This window comes from Neodiprion lecontei, chromosome 4 (genome assembly GCF_021901455.1).
Source record: "Neodiprion lecontei isolate iyNeoLeco1 chromosome 4, iyNeoLeco1.1, whole genome shotgun sequence".
Lineage (NCBI taxonomy): Eukaryota > Metazoa > Arthropoda > Insecta > Hymenoptera > Diprionidae > Neodiprion > Neodiprion lecontei.
This window is the reverse complement of record NC_060263.1, coordinates 26,605,701-26,632,238: the sequence shown is the minus strand read 5'-3', so window position 1 is coordinate 26,632,238 and position 26,538 is coordinate 26,605,701. Positions and strand designations below refer to the sequence as shown.

Here is a 26,538-nt window from a genome sequence, read left to right as displayed (position 1 = left end):
ACATGTTTATTTTTTTTAAACAGTTTCATGTTATAGAATAGTGATGAATCAAAATGACTCGGTGTTCTCGTTCTTCCAGATTGAAACATTATACAGTAATTACGAATACCACAATGCCTGCAGAGTTATTATACATTTTGTGGCAAATACAGTATCAGCATTATACTGTCATTTAATTAAAGACAGGTTGTATTGCAATAGCATAAATTCATCTCATCGAGCTGGTGCTGTGGATGTTATCAGCGAAATACTGGCTGTTTTAACAAGATCGTTAGCCCCAATACTTCCGCATTTAGCAGAAGAGGTCTGGTTACACCATCCTGATAATCTCGGTAACAGAAATATATTTGACACGTCAGATAATTTTTTTTTCACAAAACAATTCGCAAATGGTCATGACTGTATTCAATTTTCGTGTTGCAGCCTCTGTGCCCCTATTTCATAGTGCGCACAATTTACCAAAAGACTGGGACCAACCGAGCATAGCTAAGGTGATAGAAAATGCGTTAGACATAAAAGCTGCAATTACTAAACTTGCAACAATCAACACCTGGGAATTGGCAGCTACGATTACGCTGAATCCAGCACAGTATTCCATAGTCACGGTAAGATATAAATCTATTTATAAGCATTCAAAATAAACTTCTTTAACAAGTTTAATTACAAACTTTGAAGAAGTTATAGCAGAGTACAAGTGTATCGAAAAATCATAAAATTTGTTATTTTCTGCTTCATAGGCTTTGCAGCAAGATGAAAGTTCTACGACATCTCAACTGTGTGAGTTATTCCAACTTTCTGCAATTACCTTAATAGCAAAAGATGGTATCGAAGATGCAGTAATAGATTTAAAACCGATCGAAAAATCACTGTGCGCACGCTGTTATCGGTATCCAGAACCACAACCAGGCAAACTTTGTGCTCGTTGCGATGATATTATAAGTCACCTTTCAACATAACTAAAATAAATTACATCAAATGTTTATAATTTTTGTATATAAATATACAGCATATGAAAAAACAGTTGACTTATTGTGAAAAGGCTTTGCTGTTTCTACAGAACAATAATTACATTCAATATCCTTTTCACAACGAGTTGGCTAATTCTAGTCATTGTAAGAAATTTAATAAATACTCGCTTCTTTTAACATTTGTTTTATTTAGGGACAGTATTACAACAAACATTTACATGCAGCTGGACAAATCGTGATTTAAGCGAATTTAAACATGATCGATGATAATTTTTATACTTCAAAGAAGAATAGTTATTATGTACACACATTGCGTGAGATTTATGTAACAATTCTAACAACGTATCAATTATTTATTAGCATCTGCCTCACCACAATATCCATAATAAATGTTCAAGGTCGTATTACTGAAATACAATTATGAATTGCCCTATTTTTCAATATTATTGAGTATTTTTGTTCGCTATACAAAAATAATTCAAATATTGTATTATACAAGCCCAAGTTAACACAAAACCAATCCTAGTTATGAGTCATTTATCATATAAGATTGAAGCTTGGACAACATTTACATATTCGAAAAACTGATTCATAAAAAAATAGAGTCTGATATTTTATGTTTCGATACTACTTATGATGTGATTCATCATTACTAAGCTCTGCTTTAGCTGCTTACTAAAATAATTTGGCTCAAAGCGAGGTGGTTTCAAAATACAAGAACAAATTTTTTTTTCGTCAATACATGCTGTTCGGGAAATTTCAGAATTCTCAATAAGAATATTAACTCAATTTGCGATGCAGTTATGAATATCAAATATTTTTTGTATAGGGCTTGAAATACCTGCGTAAGGTTAGGTTTGCAAACGACAATTTCAGCTACGTCAAATAATTTCATGCAAGTAAGGAAGAAATTGCTAAATAATTGAATGCCTATTTCCAACTCATGTTCACAGGAATTGCATTCATCTTGCGCCTAGTAACTTTGTAAAGCGTACATATATTTCTGATTTTTCTATTTTGGCCAGCTACCAACAATAGAATACAAGTTTAACTTTAACGAGACCTTATATTACTAAAAGCTAACTTAGTCAACAAGCTATGCATCCATATACATTCTTTAATAATTCTCAACAACAGTGACAATTCCTATTTGTTAAATAAGTATTGTTTCATACTGAAATTTTTAGACGTAATTCGTGTTCAACTATTATTGAGAAAATGCTACATTAAATATTGAAGAAGCACCATCGCACACATAACTGTCTAGTACCTACAATTTTAACAGTGCTGCACTTTCATTCAAACATAATTATTCACCAACAACAGGCCAAGAAATTATAATAAGTTTAACATAAAATATGCAGTTTGCTAAAAAAATATGGTTAACGTAATGTTAATTTAACTAATAAGTAGGGGAAAAATGCAGCCCGCACTGCAACCGTGACAGATTTACCTTCAGTTGTGTTAGTGTTATGATCTTTGGACCTTGCAAAGATTACATACTTAGTATTAAATCAATGTAATTATTAATTGCCATCGAAAACTGGGAAGCGTCACAGCACAATTCACCATGCACTATGTGAAACGTGAGTCGGAAGTAAAACGCTTCCTTGTTTCTATGTAAAACATTGAAATTCCTGCAAGTTTCACATAAAGAATGATCACAGACACTAATAATTTCATATTTACAAAGCTATAAAGGTTTTGGAGTTTGCAGTAATTCTGGAATTTATTATAAATCTAATGTCTATTAATATATATTCAAATATACAGAGTACTGCATGAGGAACGTAATGCAGAAATGTACGTTTCTTTCTTTCATAACACGTGATTTACTCTTTTCTTTTAACAGTTAGGTCGTAAAGGCAATTTATGTTGAGCGCATTAAGAAAATGTGTCAGATGCGGTTGATATCCACTGCTAGCCAACTTATCTGCAACGTGGGCCAAGTATGTCCGTAATTCACAAAAAGCTTTGTACAATTGCTGCAACTTCGCAAAATTAGGATGCACGTATCCCGTGGGAGTGATAATCCAACTTTGTGACCGCACACGATTGTGAAATTTCAAGATAACCTTGAAAATGTTGTGCAGACATGTTCGCATTTTTTCTCCTCGTGGATTTAACATGCACCTAGATGAATAAGTTATCACGTCAGTTCTTTTTTTCTGTATTGTTGAAAATTTGATGCAATCTCGAATATTACAATTCTATATTAAAAATATTCTGTTCGATTCCTGTGTCGTAGCATGCAGCTGTGAAGTTACACCGAATTTATATTTTTTGAAGTTATCTTCTACAGAGTAACATATCTATTATAATTAACTCACCGAGAGAGAATTTTCTTTATATAACCCACATGAGTGAGATACACCTGATCAATGGTTATGGCATTTTCCAGATCCTTTTCAAATTCTGCCCAGCTGGCATGAAGTACACTGCAAGTTAAGTAATTATGCAAAGCTGTCATGAACTGCATCATTGAGTGTCTGAACAATTGTATCTGTGAAAAAAACCAAACATATTCATGATCGGAGATCTTTTAACTATGTTTCAAAGCCCACATGGGGAGCTTGGGCATGAGCAATCACGGCATGTTCTTAGTTCTAGTCGTGCTGCAAATTCGCTTTAGCTAGAGTTCCATAATTTGTTTACTATAGCTTTCCACGGGGACTTTTCACAAAATTACTTGGTACAGAGATATAGCGAATACATACCCCATGATATTCTTTAGAGTTTGTAGCTTTTCGTTCTACTTTCAAAATGTGAAAATCTTCTTGTAGAACCCACATGACACGTCCAACCATGAGTAAAAATTTGAACACCTTACTATATTGCAGCATCGACATGTCATCTAATATTATGTTCAGTGGCCACGATATTTTATAATTCAAGCAAAGACATTGTAAGGCTTCAGGATTTGAAACCTGAAATTAGTAATTAACATATGACACATTCACTGATGCTGACTGGGAATGATTCACCATCATTCACATTATAAAATGTCAATTACTATAGATTACCTGTAACTGAGAAGGTACATCAGTGACAGAGAGGCTGAGTCGCTCCGAGTTTGCATAGCTGCTACTGAGCGATGCAACAAGTGCTTTATTTAACAGATTATTCAGTGTCGCTGAATTCAACAGATCTGCTGGTATTGAAATCTCATAAAGTCTTGTGAATAAAGACTTTGTTAAATTTTTAGCAAACTCGCCATTCAGTAAAAAGAAGTAACTTCTAAGGCTGTGTAAATGAGATAAGAATTTATGTTCGCTGAGCAAGTACTTAATGATTGCATCGTTTACAAGTCTGCTTTGGACTTGTAAAGGAATAGCAACGGATTTTTCTAAATAAACATGCAGTGATGTGTTGTCGATCATCTCTACATCTGTTACAGTCAACACTGATTCTGAAGTTGGCGTCATCGCAGCGGAGCTAATGCCCAAAAAATTAGGAAACATTGGAGATTTTTCTGGAAATTTGAAGCCACTTTCCGAAATATCTGAGCGTGCTGTATCAGCAGTTAATATTTCACCTGTAGTTAAGGCAGATCGCATGTCAGTGCTCATTTCAGATAAAGGGGTATCCATACACTGTTGTAGTTGTGACATGCTACTACTCACTGACAGAGGGAAATTATCTGTGGTACATGACATGGGTGTAGTATTTTCTTGAATGATTTGTTGCGAACTAGTCGATTCTGATATTGGGAATGGTGTACAGAGGTCGAGATTATCATTTTGTTTATCAACAGAAGCACTACCATAAACATAAAATTCCTGTTCCATGACACGGGCCCGATTTTTTTGAGCCTGAGTTAAAACTGCAGGTTCATCTCTGGCAGCTTCATCCGGTGTAGTACCTTGATCAGTAGAATGTTGCATATTTCTATTTCTGTTTTTCTGTGCATCTGTCAACTCGTGTGCTATATGTTCTGGGATTATCAAAGCTGGCATTTCTTGACCAGTACGATGTGCCATGTTTCTGTTTCGGTTCTTCTCTGCATCAGTTAACTCGTGATCAATCAAATTCTTTATTTGCTTCAGATCATTTGGAACCTGATTAGTACGGTGTTGAACATTCCGGTTACTATTTATTTGTAATTCAGAAAGATAACTTGGAGGAATTGACTCCATTAAAATTTTGTCTGATTGTACTTGATCAACTGAACCTGCTGTGATGTTTTGGTCTTTATTAGAGAAAACGTTTCTCATCTGATTGTTATTTGGTGTCCAGTCATATTCTTCTCGGAGAACTTTAAGCTTGTTACGTTGTAATTCCGTTAGATTATCGGGATTTCCGAACTTCATCAAATTCACAATAACTTCCTCATTCAAAATTGGAACTGTCGAATCTCTATCTAACCCAATAAATGCATCCAAGTTCCCAGTATTTCTGATTTTATTAGCTAGTGCTTCTTTTGTGATGTCTGTTCTATCGATGAGAAAGTTCTGCAAATTATTTTTTTCATTGTCAAATTCCTCGTAATAAGCCTCCCCTGAAAACACTGTATGACCCATTACCCTATTTCTATTTTTCTGCAATATTTTTTTCTCTAAAAGATCATCTCTGATTTTAATTGGCTCTGTTGACAAACTTATCGGTGTGATATTTAATACAGTAGGCCGAGGTGATTTAATAGTAACACTTTCAGTCGTTTCACTATTTTCATCTTTTGCATGAACTAGAGTGTCTTTATTAGCATTTTTTGTTGGAGAACTTTTTGTATCATTTGTAACTGGCGTGGAAAGTTGTTCAACGTTACTGTTTTCATCTTCTTTTTTATTAGCATTGGCATCGACTTCACTCCTCTCAGATTCAAGTAGCTGTATGGGATCATTCAAGTTTAAGTCTTCGCTGCAAAGATCAACACTCTGTTTCACATGTTCTTCTGTAACTACCTCATCATTATTTGAAATTTTTGTCACAAAATGGCTATTCTCTTTTGAACTCGTTACTCTCAAACTGTCTTTCATTTCCCACACTTCCCGTTTAGCTTTAGATAAAGCAGCTAATCTCTTGTCAAATAATTCCATACGCCTGATACGCCAATCAGCATGAACTTTGCGTCTATCGGCTTCAATAGCTAATCCGTTGTAATACATTAGAACATTCTCTCTGAAAAAAATTACGAACAATAAAATTCAACAAAAATACCTAATATATAAGTGACTAATTGTCATGTGAAATAAAGCTCACTTTTCTTGCTGCATTCTTTTAGCCTCTTCTTTCTGTTCCCTGTTAATTTTTTCCATAAGTAGTTGATCAGCCTGTAATTGAGCTTCTCTATCTCTTTCCTTGCGAAGAACAGCCTCTTCTGCTTGGTCTTTCAATTCTGCTAATAATTCACGTTTGCCTTGTGCTATTTGCTTGGCAATTTCCTCCTGTTCACCTAGAAATTAGTAATTTATGAACTAATGATGTACACCTTGAACATTTCTGCTCATCACATATAAAGGCGGTTGAATACCCATGAGGTGCTTCAATAGATGATGTGTACTAACGTTTGAATCGTATTAACATTTCCTGATGAGCAATGTTGACGAGTTGTGCTTTCTTTTTCAGGATATCTCTGTTTTCTTGAAGAGCTGAACAGAGAGAGACGTTTGTACCGAGAGCTGATCTACCTCTAGTCATATATTCACTACAATGTATCTGTTGTTCTCTGAGCTGTCCTACACTTAGGCAAACTCGTACAGCCGGATAGGAAGTCGCCAAGACACCGCACAGCGGATTCTGACAAATGTAAATAATTTTTATAATCAAGTACAATGTCAAAAACAAAATTTAGATTGCACGCTTTACGTTTAAATTGCCTTATATCAAAAAAATTCACCTTTGGATCACAGATCTTCAGAAGTCTGACTGCTTTCCCACATTGCAGTATAGAATCCGTTAGTTCTTCTAAGAAGCCAGGTACTGATTTGTGGTTTATTAAGAAACCCTTTGTCCAAAACCTATGTCCCCGTTGTCTCAGGTACTGCGGCTTTACTTTGATCATAAATTCTCCGTATATATCATCACAGACACCTTCAAATAACCACTTTTGCAGAAACCTGAAAACAGTGATAATTATGCTGCAATCAAAAACAAAGTAAATCCGTAGGGGCTTCTAAGGAATGATTTGTAAAATTATCTGGTTTCACTGTTATTTTTTTAAATTATTACTAAGGTGCATACCAAAAATAAACCTCGCAACAGGCCTTGAGTACAGAATAAAACACCAAAGCCACTTTTGGCTGAGTAACCTTGGTGACTTCTTGGTATATATGGGTCAGAATTCCGAGACCCTCGTCAAGTTCAACTTTATTTTGACTATCGCAGTGACACAGTTTAGCTAGTTCAGTGATTATAAGGCCCAAAGGACGAACTTGATCAAGTAAAGATAGCAATCCAATCGATTCTTTATCCACGCAAATGCGATCAATTGCTGCTCGGTGTCGAAGCAGTACTTCTTTAATTTTATTACACATTGCCTGGAACAGCACCACACACATAATAAGTTGTCAATATTAAATAGCAATGGCAACGACATCATATTTGAGATATTAAAATTTTGTGCAATTTCTATATTATTGGAATACATGAATTACCTTAAATATGAGTCCTTTTTGTTGTAATTCACCAGTTTGTGGATGCGACGCTGTTAAAACGCTCAAGGCTTTGAAACAATTTCCCCAATGAGTGACAGGGGCACACACATCTTTCAAACTTTCAATACTTAATCCTGGGACAGCCAAGTTGGGTATCAAATAAAACCCCAGCTAAAATTGTTCACAGGTCAGAAAAAAATCTTTTACCATACTTCCGCCATCACAGTGATGGTATGGAGTAAGCATCAAAACAAATCATAATCAAAAGTGAGTTAATTTTTACCGAATTATCATACATGAAACAGTCTGACTCAATCCCAACTAGCAGTAATTTTATGTCCGATAAGAATCGTTGGCTGGAAACTTCGTCGATCAAGCTTACAGAATCGGTAAACTGAAAAATGACAAAAACGCTGTAACAATATAAATACAATAGTCATATGTTTGCAATCGTTGATATGAAACCATCGTACACAAAAAATATTATTTTTATTCAAGTGTAAATGTAGTAGAAAAATGATGCGTTTCATACAATCATGTGACATAGGCTGAATAAAAATAAAAATTGTAATAATTATATCATTCAATTTTAGTAGCAGTGGTGTATTCTCACCCTGGTCGATGCTATTTGTAAATTGTTGGCCTGTTTTATTCTTCTTATATGAAACATGGCTTCGGAAGATTCCGTTATAAAGTGTAGCTGCTTTGGTGGGTCAAACTGACCAAGAGTCTCCCATGTACGATAATTAGACACTGGCTGACTAGTGACCACATTTTCCCAGATATCGTTGAGACTATGCTTAGCAGTACTTAATCTCTCATAAATATAGTGATTAGATACTTGGACATCCCAAATATCAGAAGTGCTGGTGTCCACGCATGGTGGATCAGCACCCTCCCAAGATGGTTCGACTTCCGTTACCAATCCCTCGTTCTGCAGATAATGATCACTTGCTACTTCCTCTGCATCTTCCTGAACCGGTACAAACGAATATTATTACACTTGAAGACATTGTTGTAATTTTTGAGAAACACTTCGTTAATTGGAACAAGAGTTATGCACACCTACCCTGATGTTTGGTAGAAAATATGATGGCATACTGTAGTCTCGGAATGCGGTAAGCTCTAATAACCCTTTAGACGCTTCGTATCCTATAGGTGGTATGGTATTCCCACTGCTGGAGGAGTATCATTTATATCGTTCAATTTTAATGGTATGTGCTTAAGAAATTCTAAACAACTAGAATTAATAATAGAGAAAATGGATGGATTAAGATTCACTCTCTTGAGCTAATAAAGAAAGAAACAAAGAAGAGTTTCTCATACGTACATCATTGGTATAATAATGATACAGCATTTAAAGTATAAAACATAACTGTTGGATTTATTCGTATGAAAGGTTCTGATCAAAATCATGACTATATTGTAACCATTTTTGTGATTCAAATGTTAAGAATTCATTGATTTGAAAGTGCGATGATGCAGTTTTCTATTTTATCTTTTACAGTTGATTTACAATTATTTTTTCCATGAGCGAAATAGTTAAAATGGTAAAATTAATACTCATAGTATCGGTGGCAAATGTGCGAAGAGCCAGCACTAAAAGTGAGGTACTCACCGAATGGATTCGGTGGCAATTGTGGTAGTAGACCTAAATCTTCCAAGAAACGACAGTCTACTGCCAGGTTCAACTGCACAGTTTTGTATAACAGAACTATGCTTGATACCCAATAATCCTTCAAATACGTCTGAGATAACGAATGACTCCAGCGGATAGATTTGAAACGGTGTAACACCTTTGCCATCCCATAATAACTCAGGCAGAAATGGATTAGGTTTTCCATAATGGAAGACATTCTGTAATATGAAATAAAAATTTTAAGCGGAATATTTCGCAAAACTGTCATTCGCTTAATAATGGATTACTACTATTAAACAACCTTAAATTATGTTTACCAATTCTTTCTCTGGCTCTTGTGTTTCCAAGTTTTTCAAACTGACAAGCAACTCCAGAGTGGAATAAATAGTCGGATCTATGTCATCTTCAGAGTCAATTAATTCATCGACAAATACTTCAAGCTCCGTAGCTTTTGCCAAAGATTTCTTACCAACTTTTAACACAAAAGCATGTTTCAATAATTCAACAATGGGGTCCCTATCTTTGCTTCTCTGTCCTCCTGTAGGGATACATTTAATACATTAGTAATAACTGTAGTATCTTAAAACAGCATGACATTTAATGAGATGAGTGGTTTTTTCTATTCCAATCAATACTAGTGAGTCATACTCACCGTATACTTCGTACGTCTCTATGGACTTGTTGAGCAGTACACCATAAGCTTTGGACCTTAATTTTTTAAGAGTCGCAGAATAATCTTTTTGCGGAATGTACGGATGGTTGTCAGCAGTGCTCTGCTTTTCGAGGAAGTTTCTGCAGAGCTCAGTTAGGAGACCATAAGTACCTGCATCGCCAGTGTTTGAATCCATTTTTTTTTCAATCAAATCGATCATAAATTAGTATTGGAGTCGTACATCTTTTCAAGATTGACAATTAGGAACCAGAATTACGACGTAGAAATAATAAAAAAAATGTGACAAGCAAGACGGCAAAAATGTTGTATTTTTTTATATTTATTAAGATTGGACACTGGTGGATTGAAACTCGCAATTTCAACTTGACGGGTAACCTCTTCGAAGCATATAATTAATAACGTACACTGTTCTCGTACACTTTGATCTTTATCACCTATCTCTAAGCGAATTTAAAGTCATGTAAGATACGTAGGATATCAACATTTTTTCGAAAGCTCAAGTTGTAAATACCGCGGTGGTGAATGACAAATAAATAAAACACCGAACTATGCTGCCTAATTTTCCGCTTCGACGACTTCAAACGAAACTTTTTCTACTTACGCGCTAAAATAGTCGGTGACGTCGAAAAGGTAGGGCCCTGCTAAATATATAATCAGTGGTAACTATTGATATATGGTTATATACTTATGTACATACTCATGTAGGTTTCTCTCTGCACATGTGATGTATAATTCCTGCGCTATCCAATTGATGGCGTTACGATCTTCGTATGAGTAGATTATAGAAGGATTGTGTAGTTTGAAATGATTGAAAAGTCAGTTGTTGGTCAGTTGATCAGAGAGGTGAGCATCGGAAAAATAGTGGATAGCTGAAAAGTATCAAAAGCTGGAAAATGATTTCATGCACCCGATTCCAATCATCAATCATTCAACGATGAAACGACGATGAGTAGAAAAATTGGAACGATATCAAAGTTTGTCAGGATCGAAAGAATTTGAATTGCGTTCGAAATTTGAAACTGTCCAATTCAGAATGACAGTTGATCAATCAAGGGGTTTTCAATCGCTAAAAAGATGCGAAGAGCGTTATTATTTTCAAATTTTCACGACGATATTTTGCTCACTGTAATACCGGCAGTGCGTAGCCGCGCTCCGAATTTGTCTCGCTACTGGAACCGAGTTGTCCGTCTCCTTTTCTCCGAACGTCCGTCGCCAGTTCGCGGCGACACGACACTTTCCTACAGTTTCTCGTGGTTTCTCGGTGCACGCGGGTGAGGCGAGTGAGTGGTCAAGTGTATTCAGTGTGCCCTCAAGAACCGAATTTCAATTTTAATTCGTCATTAATAGACGAGGAATTGTGGTAATTAATACAGTGCGGCAGGCCACCCCACGGCTCATTTACCACCGGATTGAGTATTTCGAATCCCACAAACAGATATTTGGAACTCTGTAGATTTACCAGTGTACTACGTACAAGTGTGAGTAAAAACGATTTTTAACGTGTACATATGTGTATGCACTATACATTATAAATTATTATAGACCTGCATTGACTCGTTGGCTTACCCAGCCACGTAAATATGCATGTATGATTCTTCTAATCGTATTCATAAAATTTGGATAGCGATTACAACGATGGTCAATTGTGACGTACTATGATGGGGGGTAATTATTGACCTGCTCGTACAGAACAGCGGATCTGACAGCTTCGATATTTCAAAGCCTGGAAAGGAATTTTGTAAAAAATACCGAACGTACCTATCAACGAATTTGTGTCTGAAAATAAGTTGCAAAATCTGACTGTTCTACTTTTGTAATTAATTCTTGTCTGCCGATTAAATACATATATAATTCGATTCGGCTTATCATATGTACAAACACGTTTACTCATATTCACATGCAGCGAAAAATTGAAAACAAGCGAACATATATTTAAGTGACAAAAATTAGGCGCAAAGTGACTCAATATTTGAGATAATAATATACACGCGTGCGTGATGTCGCTACCACCACTGAATATTCTCTCTTCAAACTATTTCAACGTTTCTAGTATTCGATTGTGTAAGATTAATTAGATAGAATAGATGCACCGAATATCCTTAACATTGTTATATCATAACCATATAATCTCTACAAAATATTTTTTCCCGCTCCTTTGCTAATGATGAACGTATGCTTTCATCATTATTGGTAATGAAAATGATCGGTCACAATTATTTTAATCACGTATATGACGGTCTTAATATAGTTAGCTTGAAATCATGAAACATGATATATCATCTTAGAAACAGTTTTCACTCAAACATTTATATGAGCCAATCCAAAATCGCATTATCAATCCTACAACTCATGACTGTGGTCCGAAAGCTCCCCACGCGAACTTTGAACTACGCTCAGCGCCTCCCAACAATCGGAAAAGAATAGAAACGGATTGAGAATTTCAATACGATCTATTCCGATTTCTTTATCCAAACGGATGTTTCGTATTCTTTGAAAAGAATTAATTCGGATAGAAAGAATTGAATCTGATTGATAATTGCCATCCCTTATTCTAAATAAATAATTGAAACGAACAAGCTATTGGAGGCGGCATTGTCGCGAATATGACGGGATAGGAAAGAACAGATAAAATCGAATAGAAACGAATAAACAGATTAAAACGAAGTGTCTCATTGGGAAAACTCATGCTTAATTCGGAAACTTAAAGAAATGGGATTCATAATTCTGCTAATCGTTCAGTTTCTATTCTTTTCCGATTGTTGAGCTTTATCGCTACGCGGTTTTCATTTTTCAAATGGGTTTTTCATTAACTGAATGTAAATAAAATCAGATTTCTTGCAAACCATTCTCTTCCTCATGAAAAAAAGAAGAAAACCACCTATGAGAAAGTCTGTTTGTCAGCATAGAACCCGTTTTTTGATTAACAAAAGCCGAATAGTCATGAATTTGTAGGGTTAATAATCCGTGCTGGAAATTGGTAAATTCGCACGTAAATTTATCTGTACATAAGCAATAACGTATCGTTACGACGAATGAAGAAAGTCAACTCTCACCTATATCATTGATTAGAATTGAAAGGTTTTTGTGACTATTAAAGAAGTCGAGGGAAAAATTTGAGCATAACAATCTTTTGCCAGCAAACGCTTCTCACTTCGTACAACGTATGACAGAAATCAAGAAACCGATCACAGGTTATATACCCACAGGTATATTTATTAATAGGTAAAGCAGGCCTGCCAAGGACGTTGTTCAGTAGGACAATGTACAGAAGTGCGAATACATAAGAGAGGAATTCCTTTTTGCCTCGGATTGTTGTCGCGTTTATCACCGGCTCATGAGCTGACTTCCGTACTATCTCTTTAGACTACCGGTATACTGATCTTGACAAAGATAATTATAGAAAAGGCTCTGTTGGGCGTTCTAATTCACTGCCAAGGTTACTAACAGTACGTTGGGCCCGGAAATCTGCCGTAGATCATACGTGTTTTATTTTTCTGTCCATTTTCACTGATTACCATAATATAGGTATATTTATAATGTTTCGTAGCCACTTTTTTCGCTTCGATAAGTGAGCTGGTGTTCGCAATTTTTGTAGAACGGATATATGTTTCGCTGACCTTATAATACGCGAATACATCGAGCAAGCGTCCAACTATGTTATGTAATTTGCTTCAATTGGCCTATTTGCGATTCAGGAAAAGGTAAAGTGGAGCAGGCGGGTCTCGCTTTGGCACGGAGTCAACTGTGGAGTCAACCACCACCAACCTTAAACCTTGGATCGATAACTCCCAAAAGAATCTTCAAACTTATCAAACTCCTCCGCGTCAATCGCCCTTTACAATCCTCCTTTGCTTCACTTAACGAATATTTCCTCATTGTCAGTAGGCCTAACACTCGGATTTGTCAGGTTGAAGTTCGTAACGAAACATGTTTTGAAAGATCTCCGTATTTTTCATATTTAGAACAACGAAATTAATATATACATATACGGTATATGTACTAATAGTATACGAGATTGGAAAATGCAAATATAAGGTATGTTTCACCTCGTTTACGGAATACTGAATTTCAAACAGTCCAAAAGTAAGATTTTTCCTAAAACAAATGCATCGTGACGTTAACTCCATTCTCAGAAAAATAACGATGCGATTTGTGAAAAACTGATTTCGATTATTTGTTTTTTTTGTTTTTTTCTTGAAACAAACATCTCCGTTTCGAATGATTCTATTACGTGATAAGTGGAGCATCGCCGTAATCCAATAAGCTCGTGTAACACTTGCAGCGTTTCCTTATTTGCGCTCAAGTCAATTATTTGTCTTTATTGCAGTCGGGTCAATCAGATCGTTACATCCATGGCTTCCATGGGACCTTCGTCAAAACCGAAAGAATTACTGTGAGTACAATATACTAGATTATACTTATAGATTTTGTTTATCGATAATATACGTATGTAGATAAGACAGTAAAAATACTTGCTTTATCAATTGTGCATCCGCGATGATGGTAATCGGATAATTGCTGCAATTATTGTCGAACGTCTGATATTATATATCATATATAAATGTATATAAAAAACATCATAAGTTCACTCAGACGCGAGTTAAGTGCTTTAATTTTCAATTTCTTTTTGATTGAATGGACAATTAATGAGGTAATAACAGCTACAGGGCAGATATGTGCGAATATCTCGAGCTGTCCATGCAGATTAACCGTTTGAAGTCACACATTATTGTGCTCAGCCAACTTTTATAACAAGAGAGTATTCTACGGTTTTTGGGGTTGCTGATTACGAATCTGAAATCAGATTTAAAAAAATCGAGATGGCGGATCTAATATGGTGGACAAAATTTTTTAAATTTAATCAAATCCGTTCAAAACATCATGCGGTGGTTTCGGGGTAACTAATTACAAATCTGAAATGAAATTTAAACAATGCAAGATAGCGGATCCAATGTGGTAGACGATAATTTCAAATTTGATCGAATATGATTAAAAAACTCGTTGCAGGGGTTTTCGGAGTCGCTGATTGGATTCGCTGTACTGAATTATCAAAATCAAATTTCAAATTCGTAATCAGCGATCCCAAAAACTTATAATTTATGTAAAAAATTTACATGTGTTGAGCGGTAACTTTCTCGGAAATGAATTATTCCTTCAATGTTCACGGTTTTGTTCAATCAATTTGTTTATAACAATGATAATTTACATTACATCGCAATAATTACTCTCGACTATTGAAAACCTATTGGTATACTATCAGAAACAGTAAAAAACCGTGAAGAAATATGTTGAAAAGTTCCCGAAATATACAAGAAATGGATATAAAATAGGTGGTAAGAATACTTACCACTATGACTCAAAGGGTTAAGGCGTTTCTCCTCGAATCCTACATCCTCTGGTATTTAATCGTCAGATTATTTGTTCCCTAGCATGCTAACGTTTGTTATTACGTATTTACGTGTACCTTATGAACGCGTCAAACTTATATACACGGTGAATTAGTAGTTATGACGTTTTATCGCACTTTTGGCCTCTGTTTGTCCTGCGTCAATCGGAATTAGCGCGTATGTACTTATATTAAGCGGCGCCATATGTCGCGGGGAAAATTAAATGGACAAATAAAAAATGGTTTGTTAGCGAAATATTGTAAGTGGGTACTGCAATATTATATAATCGCTCATCGGTCTTATTATATACACGTATTTATTATTATCCGAATAATAAAGCGGGCCTCATAATATTCTATTTTTTCAAACCGCACCGTCATATTTTAGATCCTAAATTATTTATCCTTCATTTTGTGTACATTCTGTGCTCACAATTATGATATATTACGCAAGTATCTATACCACGCGGTTTTTGCTTGTTCCCATCTGTAATCGAAAATTACATAATGCGGGTATAACATGAGTATTTTGTAATGAGAAAACACACGGTTAATCACATGTAAGTGGCGACGTTTTGATGGAAAATAATCAGCCAACACCGGTTGTTATGGCCTTGCGTTTATAATCCTGCCACAGAAGAATTTTTAAAAAAGATTGGAACATCCGAGGCCACAAATTTACGACTGATGAGTATTGCATAAGAAATTCAACCAATGATCAATTTAAATAAAAATAATTTAAATCAATTTAAATAAAATCATACTTCTGTTAACGAGGTGAATTTTTCTTTCAGGGCTGTTCCACTGGCGAATCAAGTAAGGCAAGTAAACCGAACTTATACTTTCATTAATCATTATGTACTTGCGTAAGGATTCTTTTCTGTCTTTATATATTTTACATTTTGTGTGGTACTTCATAGATCTTTGCCAATGAGTTATGTATTTTTATCGATTACATCTATTACAGTATTGAAGAAACGTCAAAAGTCGCACGAATAAGAACGATCTGTATTGAAAATGTTTGAAGTGACGAAAAATTATGCTAATTCAACAATTGCAATATTTCAAGAATGTGATTCAATAAAATCTGCAGTACTGTAAATCGTATTCATCTACTCGTGTAATACAAAAGCATCATAAAAGTGATTCTAAATTGATGACTATCATATGTATAACCTTTCACTTGTATATCAAAGTTAGATTTTGATTGACTGCCGTAAGACACTTGTAAGAGATTCTTATCAAAATCTGTGTTGTGGTCGCGTTTAGCACGTTATACAAAAATATATACACATATACACATACGTATAACTTACCTATTATCTTTACTCTCTAATAAAAGCTAATTTACTCAATTGTAAATTCATTACGACCGACGTTAAATTTGTCTCGTGAAACTACGTATCGCTAGATCAGGTGAGCTGGACTTCGTGTTTGATTTTTTCAACGCTATTTTTAACTCTGTTTCTTATCGTTTTCAAAAGCTGAGAAAGCAACTCTTGCAGAGGGTACCTACATACGATTATTATACGAAAGATCGAAAATGCATATAAACTAGCCGATATATTGTTTTATAATAGACGCAAGATTTATTGCGATAATATACATATAGGTAATATATGTATATATATAGGTATATAAATTGTATAGTGAAGTTAAATATTTAACTAGTAAGAATTATACGATTACAGTACAGTTATACGGATGAAATTTGACGCTTGATTGCAATGACGTTACATCAAATTTTTATCAATGACACACTTATACTTATACGCATGTATAGAAACACTGTAAACAATTTTATAGGCGGTCACTGAAATATGTGTATACATGTGTATATTCGGGGTAGGTTAGGGACTGGCTTTTACTACGTAATGCGTATCATGTATAATTGATAATACAATTTGCATAAAAAGAAAAGAACGAGTTCAACTTTGTAACGGTTGGTTTTATTTTTACTTTTCATTATTTGATAGTACTCCCAGTAAATGAATTATTTTGGAAGCGGGTGAAAAGTATCGCGAAAAATACGATTTTTACGGCTTATTTGTAGTAAGAGTAATATCCTTACATGCAATTTTTTTTTTCAAAGTAAATACGTAATACGGTGTAACTTCTTTCCTTAATGAAACACAAACTTTTTTAAAATGATTAAACTTTCTATTTTCTTATATCATTTATGAAATAATTTGTTCTTCAAGTATACCTTTTCGAGATTGGATGAATGATCCGAATTATCTGAAATAACTAAAATTACTTAAATAATCTGAATTATCCCCATGTTAAACTTGGAAAAGAAACGATTTTGTAAATGAAATAAGAAAATAGGAGGCCTAATCATGTTACGCTTCTCTCGCATGCATAACTTTCGAAACTGTGTCATCCGTTGGTCGAATTTCAGATAAAAAAAGATTTTTCAACATTTTTCACGTCATGTAAGTTTATTTTCAGACCAGCTGCACTCGGGAGATTTTACGTTGGCCGAACCACATTTTACTGGTGCCAAAATTCTCTACTGCACGAATATCGGGTATAAATAATTAATACGTAACGTAATCGCGGGTTGGAGCGTATTTCATTACGGTTTGAATTGTTATCAGATCGTATTATGAGCAGTGTAGGATCGTCTTCGTTATTTTTATACTTTATTATTATGTGTAAGGAATGCGAGAGCGATGAACTTTGCTGACCACGTGCCCACAGTTGTTCAGTTCGTTTAAACGTCATTCTTGTATTGATCATTGATAAGTATTTAATAATTAGATTAAATATATATAAATGTAATTTCGGGTACATATAGTAATAGAATTATTCTTGCTTCATACTGACATGAATTTTCAATTTTTAAAATAGATATTTTATAACTATTTACACTGGCTTTTCGATTTGATTTACAGTCAACCCATACTTATGTGAATTGTGCATCCGCGTTACAATTTTTATTGAGTTGAAATATTAATGTAGAACAGTGATTTCTGATACAAATTTTAATATCCTTACAGGTTGGTACCAAAAATTGTAAATGGCGGTATCGCAGGTATTATCGGTGTGTCCGTGGTGTTTCCACTGGATTTGGTCAAGACACGATTACAGAATCAAGTGGCTGGACCCAATGGCGAGAAAATGTACAAATCGATGTAAGAAATTTACTGCATATTATTCTATGTGTAATGGCCTGTCACTGGCCTGCAAGTTCTGATGCCTTTATTTTCGCCATGATTCTTATTTTAACACCAAATAAATTGCTCTCTTCGTTTGCAGGTTTGACTGCTTCAAGAAAACATACAGAGCTGAAGGTTATTTTGGTATGTACAAAGGATCGGGAGTCAACATTCTCTTGATCACACCAGAGAAAGCTATTAAATTGACAGTAAACGATGTATTTAGGCATCAACTGTCTCCCGGCCCTGGGTATGAAGTTAATTTTAATCACAGGCACTGTTTACTCATTGTTAATGCAAGTGACAGACATTGCGAATCTTCAAAATTGAATTCAATTCAATCCGACTTGTGTACTTGTAGCACTTTAGGTATCAGAAGATTTGATACATCTCGAAACACAATATTATACTGTATGAACTACGTCATATATCAATTCTTGCTTAGACATCTTTTAAAAATCATACTTATAATCCAAGTTTATAAATTAGTGTTCTATTTTTATAGTAACTATAAAAGAGCAAAAAGAGCATCCATTTTTGAAAAATTAAATAAAACGTAACAGAATAACATTATTATAGGTTGCCTTTACCGTTGGAGCGAGAAATGCTGGCTGGAGGAGGTGCTGGAGCTTGTCAAATAATAGTTACAACCCCCATGGAATTACTGAAAATTCAAATGCAAGACGCAGGCAGAGTTGCTGCTGCGGCTAAGGCTAGTGAGTATAAAAATCGCGTTTTGCAAGTTTACATATTTTTTTGCGTCATCTGTAATGATAATTTGAAAGTATCATTGCTTTATAGATCTGGGAATTTTTTCTTTGCATTAAAGGTGGACAGGAAGCACCAAAAATATCGGCATGGTCGTTGAGTAAAGACCTGTTTAAGCAGAGGGGTATTCTTGGTCTATACCAAGGCACAGGGGCAACGGCCCTGAGAGATGTTACCTTTTCTGTAATATATTTTCCTCTTTTCGCTCGTTTGAATAATCTAGGACCTAAACGCGAAGATGGCTCTTGTAAGTAACATTACATGATTTTTCAGTATACAAGATTTGAAAGCAAGAATAATATAATAAAATTTGAGTAAAATTGATGCATTCTTGTGTGGAATTGTATTTGTAATTCAGTCTAACTATGCCCAATACCGTTCTCTGTGTAATACTGATTTATCTTTTCAGCTGTATTCTGGTGCTCATTCCTTTCGGGTTGCGTGGCAGGTTCAGTTGCTGCACTTTCGGTAAATCCATTTGACGTTGTAAAGACACGACTACAAGCCATTAAGAAAGCACCTGGCGATCCAACGTACAATGGTGTTTTGGACTGTATAAAGTGAGTTCGTTTCGAATGATATTTATTTCAGTTTTGTACCTTTATAAATTGATGAAGCCAAATGTTGGGTGATCCGAATGACGATGATGAATCATTGCTGACACTAATAGCTGTATTGTATTTATAGAAAAACATTGATGCAGGAAGGTCCAACAGCATTTTTTAAAGGAGGTGCTTGCAGGATGATAGTAATAGCACCGCTATTTGGTATTGCACAAACTGTGTACTACCTTGGTGTAGCCGAATATCTGATGGGCTTGAAGTAAAATGTTAATTATCTGTGATTTGTTCACATACATGTTGTTACGCCGACAATAAGTCCTTACATATTTTAGGACTAGAAGTATTTGTATAGTAATGATATAGCACAAATGGCCATTGATAATGCAATGGATTTAAGATGAAGCACTCAACTCGTAAAACTTCGTGAAAAGCTTCGAGTATATCTACCTATCCACAATGAAATATTATTTATCAAAGTCAGTGTGAAAAATATACCCTTTTGGTCTTTTGTGCTATTCTGAAGTAAATTATTTTTCTAAAAATTTGAATTGAAAATAGGTCTGTCATTGATTACGATCAAGTTATTTATAACTAGTACCATTTTTTCATTTTAGCATTTACAATTAGATAGTTTCCAAATTGCATTGCTCTTATATAATGCATATTGAATTAGTGTATATTATATGGTTATATATTTTTGCTTACAATTTATACTTTGTAAATTTAACGCATCAGCAGATACAGATCTATGTTTTTTCTTGTATTGAATTCTCCGTTATGTTTTAGGAGCTTTTCATATTTGAAGGACAATAAAAAGTTGGCGGTCCCTTTATGGCATGGTTGAACATGCACAATCTCACTGTAATGGTATGTTCGATAATGCCAAGACTCAGTATTTGCTTGTTATAGAAAAATAGTTTGTTATTTAGAAGGATTTCGATATATTTATTTTTTTCTTCTATTCGTTAATTATTTTTATTTACAAATTATATAAATTTGAAATAGGTATTTAGTTAGGCACATATTGTATAATTTTCTCTCTGTGACATTATCTACTATGTAGGTTTCGATGCCGTAGTTGTTCGTAAGTATTAACGAGAAAACTACGACGGGCTTTACTATTCTGTTTGTACTTAGATTTGCAGGCTCAATAATGCTAATATGTATGAAAATTTTATTGTTAGTCATTTCAGTGAATTGTTATGGTTGACTGGAACTTGAAGTAAGAATAAGAAAAATAGAAACAAAATAGCATGATTAAATACTTGAAGATACGTATGTGTGTACTGATCTCAAATAATGTATCAAAAATATTTTAGAACGGACCTTGTACAGCATTGTTATTGAAACAAACAACGACTTTCCAAAAACATTGACTTCATGATAGCATAATATAAGCAGGATGATAATAATTCATGTGCAAAGAACGGATCGGCAGTACCAGCGATATTAACTTTCACAACATTAGACAAGCCAATGGCTCTTAACAAGTACGAGGGAAATTCGTTATTCTTATCTGGTCTTTCATTATCATTTCTATAAATTTATCTTTTTAGTCAATATACTACGACAATTAATGCACTTTGTTTCCTGTATTTCTACTTTTCTTAACAGGTTAAGCCGATAAAACCTCTGATTTAAAAATACAACCATTTATTTTTAAAAATAGTTACATTCCGAAATTGGTTTACTAAAATAGTTTATGCTGTGATCGCATGGTTGAGATAATTTAGAAATCCTGAACTGCTCAGTTTCAGTACTTTGTCTCTGGTGTCAGTTTTCTATTCTATCTCTTCAAGGTACATACAGGAGACATTATAGTTGTAGAATAACTAATAAGGCTTTTCTTTTGTGTTTAAATATTATTGGTGGGTCTTTGAAAATGTGAAATCAAAAATTTAGTCTCAATTATTAGTTACCTACAGTCACATTAGATCTTGCCAATGGCCATGTGTTCTATTACTGTAATACGCAGTTCTAATTATAAGTTAAATGCAATTGTATATCTCAGGTGGCAGTTTTATAATCGTTGAACTTGCTGAGTGCAAACTGTATTTTATAAATATTCTGTATGCCTAGTTTAATACAGTTTATGCTCTAGAAGAGCGGTAAAGTTACTTGAAGAATAAAAACCGCTCCTTAAACGAAGAAAATATAATTAAAAAGTCGAAGTATGAAGTTGATGGGAACTTTTTTCTGAAACAATGTTGCTACGTATCAGGGAAAAAAGACTACATAAATTTAGACCAATTCCAGTGGTGCAATGTAGCTGCGGTTTGTAGTAGTTTTTCTCCAGCATGTAGATCAGAATTTATGATTGTCAAGTGATTCCAGATATCGCTTTAGGTTCTATCGGATAGCGTATTAATGCACAATGGTGACTGCTGGATGTATAATGATTTCAAATCTTAGATTGTATCTAAATCGAAGTGTTGTTCTTTGAAGTCCTGAATCACAACATATTGACATCATGAAAATTGTTGAAGATTCAAGTCTTGAGAGTCCTATACTCCCTTAATTGAACATCGGCTGTAAAGTTGAACTTATTACATCACTGCCCATGAATCGTAGTATATACATTTGTCAAAATTATAATTATGCATTAAGACAAATTAGTCTAGTGCAGTGAAACACAGTCAATCACTACACAACGAATTAAATTTGAATATAGATCTGAATACGTACTTCATGATAACATTCTGCTCGCATATCTATACAGTGTAGAAACAAATTTTTAAAAATATTTTTGGTTCTACGAAGCAGGTACCACCATGCTGAGCTCTGAGAAATTCAATTTCAAAATTCAAGGCATCATTATGTATAGTTGATGTATTTATGAATAATAATTATATATATTCAATTTATGATTAAAAAAACAAAAAAAAAATACTGTATCACATGTGGCACTTTCTCAATTACTTCGGTGATGAGACGTTATTTACTTGTGATTCCAAATTAGAAAATAATCCCTCGTCTTCGATGTTACTGATTTAAAACGGTATATGGAATTACAATAAGAAGAAAAATTTAATGAATGTTTACTGAATACAATTTACTCACTTTCCTTCTGTTCACATAGTGGTTTTCCCATAGTAGGTATCATTACTATTGTTTTTGTGTAGAAATGAAATTTATTGACAACAATTTGCCAAGCCTTTCCAACTGTAATAATTGATTTACACGGGCATCTATTGTGTGTAAGATACCTAGAGAATTGAGTCTCAAATATTATGATAATTCTGTAACATTGGTTTGTTCAAACATAAGCAGTATTAGTGCACAGTTAATACCAAAATGACAGTACAGTTATACTTGATCTATATATATTTATATATTTAGGTAATTGCTTTAGCTGTTTATAATACACCGAATTACATACATATTTACAGTAAACACTAACGATCTATATATATTCTGAACATGTGTATGCCTCCGCATACCTGTGTGTATATGTGTATATATACATAATATATAACAGTAATGATAAAATACGATATCTAATTACATAATTTGCTTGGAGCAAAGGTGCTAGGACATAAAAATTCAACAAACCCGATACCATACCGATAGAGAATTTAATTTGTAGCGATTTGAATGTTTTTCATGATTTACAATTTATAATAATTAATTTATTGCTCAAAAATTTTTTATTGCTAAAGTGAGGCCAACATAAGAGCCTGTTCAAATATCGCCTAATATGCGCAACGTCGTGCATCATCAATAATACTGCTCTCTACTCTCGAATACGTTTAGAATAATGATAAGGTAAGGTGTTGCAACAACCAAAGTAAAGCTACCACATAGCATTGTTTCAGATAAACATTCCGGTAACAATGAATTTATTGCACTCTCAATTAAATTAATAAATTTTGGGAATAATCGTCAATTATTAATTATCTTGCGCCTAATCAACAGTACAGTAAGTATAGTAATATGTAGCATGAATATTTGCTTCTCGATTGATTTTAGTAATTCTCGTTGACCACAATTTTAAATGCTTCGTTAAAAAAATCTTTTTTTGTAATTATTTCATAGTACGAATACACGCGTTCATATTCGACACTTTGTAATTTACTCACCGGTTTTGAATATTTCTTGACAAAGAAAGAATAAATTTATACCCACCACGTGTAAGTGAAAGTCAACAATTAATATGATTCAATGATACAGTATGTAACTGTTTGGGTGGGTAAAGGTCATTCATAATATTATGCTGCACGTTATATTGTTTGTTTACTAAACTACTGAACTTGTATTTTTTTTCAATGTGATACATTCTTGATTCAAGCGGAAGTATTGTCATATACGGATTCCACATATTATACTGTACATTTTAATAGTTGTTAGTTGCGAAAAAGGGAATGTTTTGTAGAGACACAGATGTGGGCTGAGTGATGGGCACCTAGTCGGTAAATTTGCGATTGGGATTGCGCCCAAATAGAGCCGAACGAACCTCTGGCACTAATTGCTGAGCAATAAGCTCTAGCCTCGATTCCAAGGTGTTACTGATCTTTATACGTCCTGAAATAATATGCAAATCGATCATTAGACAGTACTCATTTTCTTATTTAAAAAAAAAAGATGCACAATTTTATAAATTTGTCTAATTATCTACTTAGCCTTTACACGAAACTAGCATGGCTAATTAGAACAGTATTGATTTTCACCCCAGGGTAAATTAAAATTATCAATTTTTATTTATTATTCTATGTATAAAACAGCAAAACTGTGACTGTGTTTACTAGTATAGGAAAAGAAATTACTCTTTGACAGTGCTTGTCTAGGGTTCAAAGTTATTCTTATAAATAGAATATCATTAAACGCCGACAAAATTGTTAACTGAAGAAAGATTCTGCAAGTTATTGAAATGTTTTTTTGGTGCCTGAACTCCGATAGATCATTTACATACCTCTACCAGCGATCAACTCAACTCCTCCACAGCTGTCAGCAGGTAAGAAGTTATCCTTGTCTACCTTAATGATAGTATCTTTGCCAGATACATCTTTGTACGTATCTTGAATGGAATCAATGATCGATTCTGTGAGGCCAACATCAGCTTGGCGAACTCGAACCAAGATGTTCGCTTCCATTAACTGTAAATATGAAAAATGTAGATGTAAGCATATGAGCATTCAACGGTTTTATATATTATTGTTTAATTCTAATAAAGCGTGAAGAAATAATGGGAATATAATAAGATAGAAGCGGTTACCTGATATAGACTCTGGATGACCAACGATTTGAGAACTTGTCCGTAGCGAGATGAATCACGAGTCACTTCACCTAATCTTTTCCTAGCTTCATCAAGCACATTGCGAACATGATCTTCACGCACCTTCAGGACCTTCAGACGAGCTTGATTGAGCATATTAGAAGATTGGCTGTGAATAATAGTTATTCATGCTCACTTTACATCAATACAACTTTATTTTCTCCTAGGATTGAATATGTGTGAAAAAAGTATCTTCATAAACTTGTAAGTTGTACTGATAAACCATCAGAAATAACTTTTAAAGAGTTTTCATAATGTCTGGCTTATGAGAGAGATTACTTCATGAAATACCGTTTCTTATGACCTCTGAAATTTTTGTATTTTTAACGGGTATTCAAGGATATAAAATCTACAGAAACCATGTTTGAAAAATTGGATAAACCCAGAAGTGCTGTAGGGCAGAATGTAATTTGTTTGGCTGCTATATTTTTGTTAAAACATAAATGCAATTGTGGTTGACATAATCAAGTCAAAACAAATAAAAGATACCTAACCTAACTGCTCAGTTATCAATTATGTAACGTTATCTATTTGTTAAATTACAGGGCAATAAAAGTTGAGTGAATATTTAAAATATGAATGCTGGAAATATTATTAAAAGTTATCAATGATCAATAAGATATGAAAATTACAAGTTCAACCCGGTTTCAAATGTGACTGGTAAAAAGGTGGGTGTGGCACTAGTTGGACATGTGACACCTCTGGCATAAATGGAATGTTAAGATTGAGGTTGGATGTTAAAGAAAATAATGTTTTCTCAGCGTACATTTTTTTCTGAAGCTCGACCTGCTTCTCCTTCTTTTCAAAAAATTCCATAATTTTAAGTCGTTGTTGCTGGACCAGACGACCCTTTTCGATATTGAATTCTTCCTCCGCCTTAGCGTCAATTTCTTCAGCTTTTTCGTTGGCCTCCTGCTCTATGAAGGCCATCATATGCTTGATCTGAAATATAATCGTAATCCAGTCAATTCATGCCCACAAAATTCTAAAATTAGGATTATGCACGCCAATATCTAGATATATGTGAATATATGATGTGATATATTGATCTGGTCGAGTCGTCTGCTGCGAGGAAGAAATTGATACTTGATCACCATCGATCGGTATGGGATTAAAAATCGACTTATGTTTCGGTAACATGCATCTGGGTATTTTTTTGGAAAAGACAGTGTAGTCGTGGCGATTCCGAGATCTTTATGGTGAACCTTAGAGTAAGCGAGGCGAAAAATCTGTCGCGAGAAGAGGCGGAGCTCTTCTCGAACCAAGAATAGAAATCGCGTATTTTAACTACGAAGATGAAATGATTTTTTTAAGACTCACCTGTTTCTGAACGTCCGCATTGCTCAGAGCCATGGTGACTTGATTTATTTGACGCTAAAGGGTATGAGAAGGACCAGCTAACAGCTTTGTAAAGACTAAAAACACGAGTACAAAGTGTATGGAAGAAGTCAACGCCTACAAAGTACAAGTGAACACCAGTGCTGACCGTTCAACCGACAGTGGGACGATCATATG

At 34.4% G+C, this 26,538-nt stretch overlaps 4 protein-coding genes across 8 annotated transcripts in view; 2 read left to right on the top strand and 2 right to left on the bottom strand.

Moving 5' to 3' along the window:
• The window catches only part of LOC107220554 (isoleucine--tRNA ligase, mitochondrial), a 19,370-nt gene extending 12,345 nt beyond the window's left edge, over window positions 1-7,025 (top strand). For 4 of the 5 annotated variants that reach the window (XM_046736486.1, XM_046736487.1, XM_046736485.1 and 1 more), the window contains 4 exons: window positions 80-332; window positions 424-605; window positions 738-2,554; window positions 6,534-7,025. In XM_046736486.1, coding sequence (XP_046592442.1) covers window positions 80-332; window positions 424-605; window positions 738-956 — 654 coding nt within the window. In that variant the 3' untranslated portion in view covers window positions 957-2,554; window positions 6,534-7,025. Of the gene's footprint in view, window positions 1-79; window positions 333-423; window positions 606-737; window positions 2,555-4,365; window positions 4,614-6,533 lie in introns of all 5 variants that reach the window. The other variant, XM_046736484.1, reaches the window with a different exon arrangement.
• On the bottom strand, window positions 1,137-13,749 carry LOC107220552 (gamma-tubulin complex component 6). The gene is made up of 17 exons (XM_015659200.2): window positions 13,639-13,749; window positions 10,475-10,511; window positions 9,853-10,023; window positions 9,518-9,738; window positions 9,180-9,418; window positions 8,631-8,739; window positions 8,175-8,534; window positions 7,845-7,955; window positions 7,562-7,732; window positions 7,149-7,444; window positions 6,805-7,024; window positions 6,473-6,704; window positions 6,168-6,360; window positions 3,992-6,086; window positions 3,686-3,895; window positions 3,299-3,471; window positions 1,137-3,101 (listed from the first exon to the last, which is right to left on the bottom strand). Exons 1-17 carry the CDS (start codon window positions 13,747-13,749, stop codon window positions 2,801-2,803), a joined length of 5,250 nt encoding a protein of 1,749 aa, XP_015514686.2. The 3' UTR covers window positions 1,137-2,800.
• LOC107220568 (mitochondrial glutamate carrier 1) lies at window positions 11,065-24,093 on the top strand. The gene is made up of 9 exons (XM_015659224.2): window positions 11,065-11,351; window positions 14,201-14,266; window positions 16,054-16,080; window positions 18,262-18,396; window positions 18,521-18,670; window positions 19,000-19,136; window positions 19,250-19,435; window positions 19,598-19,748; window positions 19,876-24,093. The coding sequence occupies exons 2-9, from the start codon at window positions 14,226-14,228 to the stop codon at window positions 20,012-20,014; spliced, it is 966 nt and encodes a 321-aa protein (XP_015514710.2). The 5' UTR covers window positions 11,065-11,351; window positions 14,201-14,225; the 3' UTR covers window positions 20,015-24,093.
• Window positions 23,977-26,538, bottom strand: LOC107220566 (V-type proton ATPase subunit E). The gene is made up of 5 exons (XM_015659223.2): window positions 26,344-26,538; window positions 25,790-25,965; window positions 24,964-25,132; window positions 24,661-24,844; window positions 23,977-24,272 (listed from the first exon to the last, which is right to left on the bottom strand). Exons 1-5 carry the CDS (start codon window positions 26,374-26,376, stop codon window positions 24,154-24,156), a joined length of 681 nt encoding a protein of 226 aa, XP_015514709.1. The 5' UTR covers window positions 26,377-26,538; the 3' UTR covers window positions 23,977-24,153.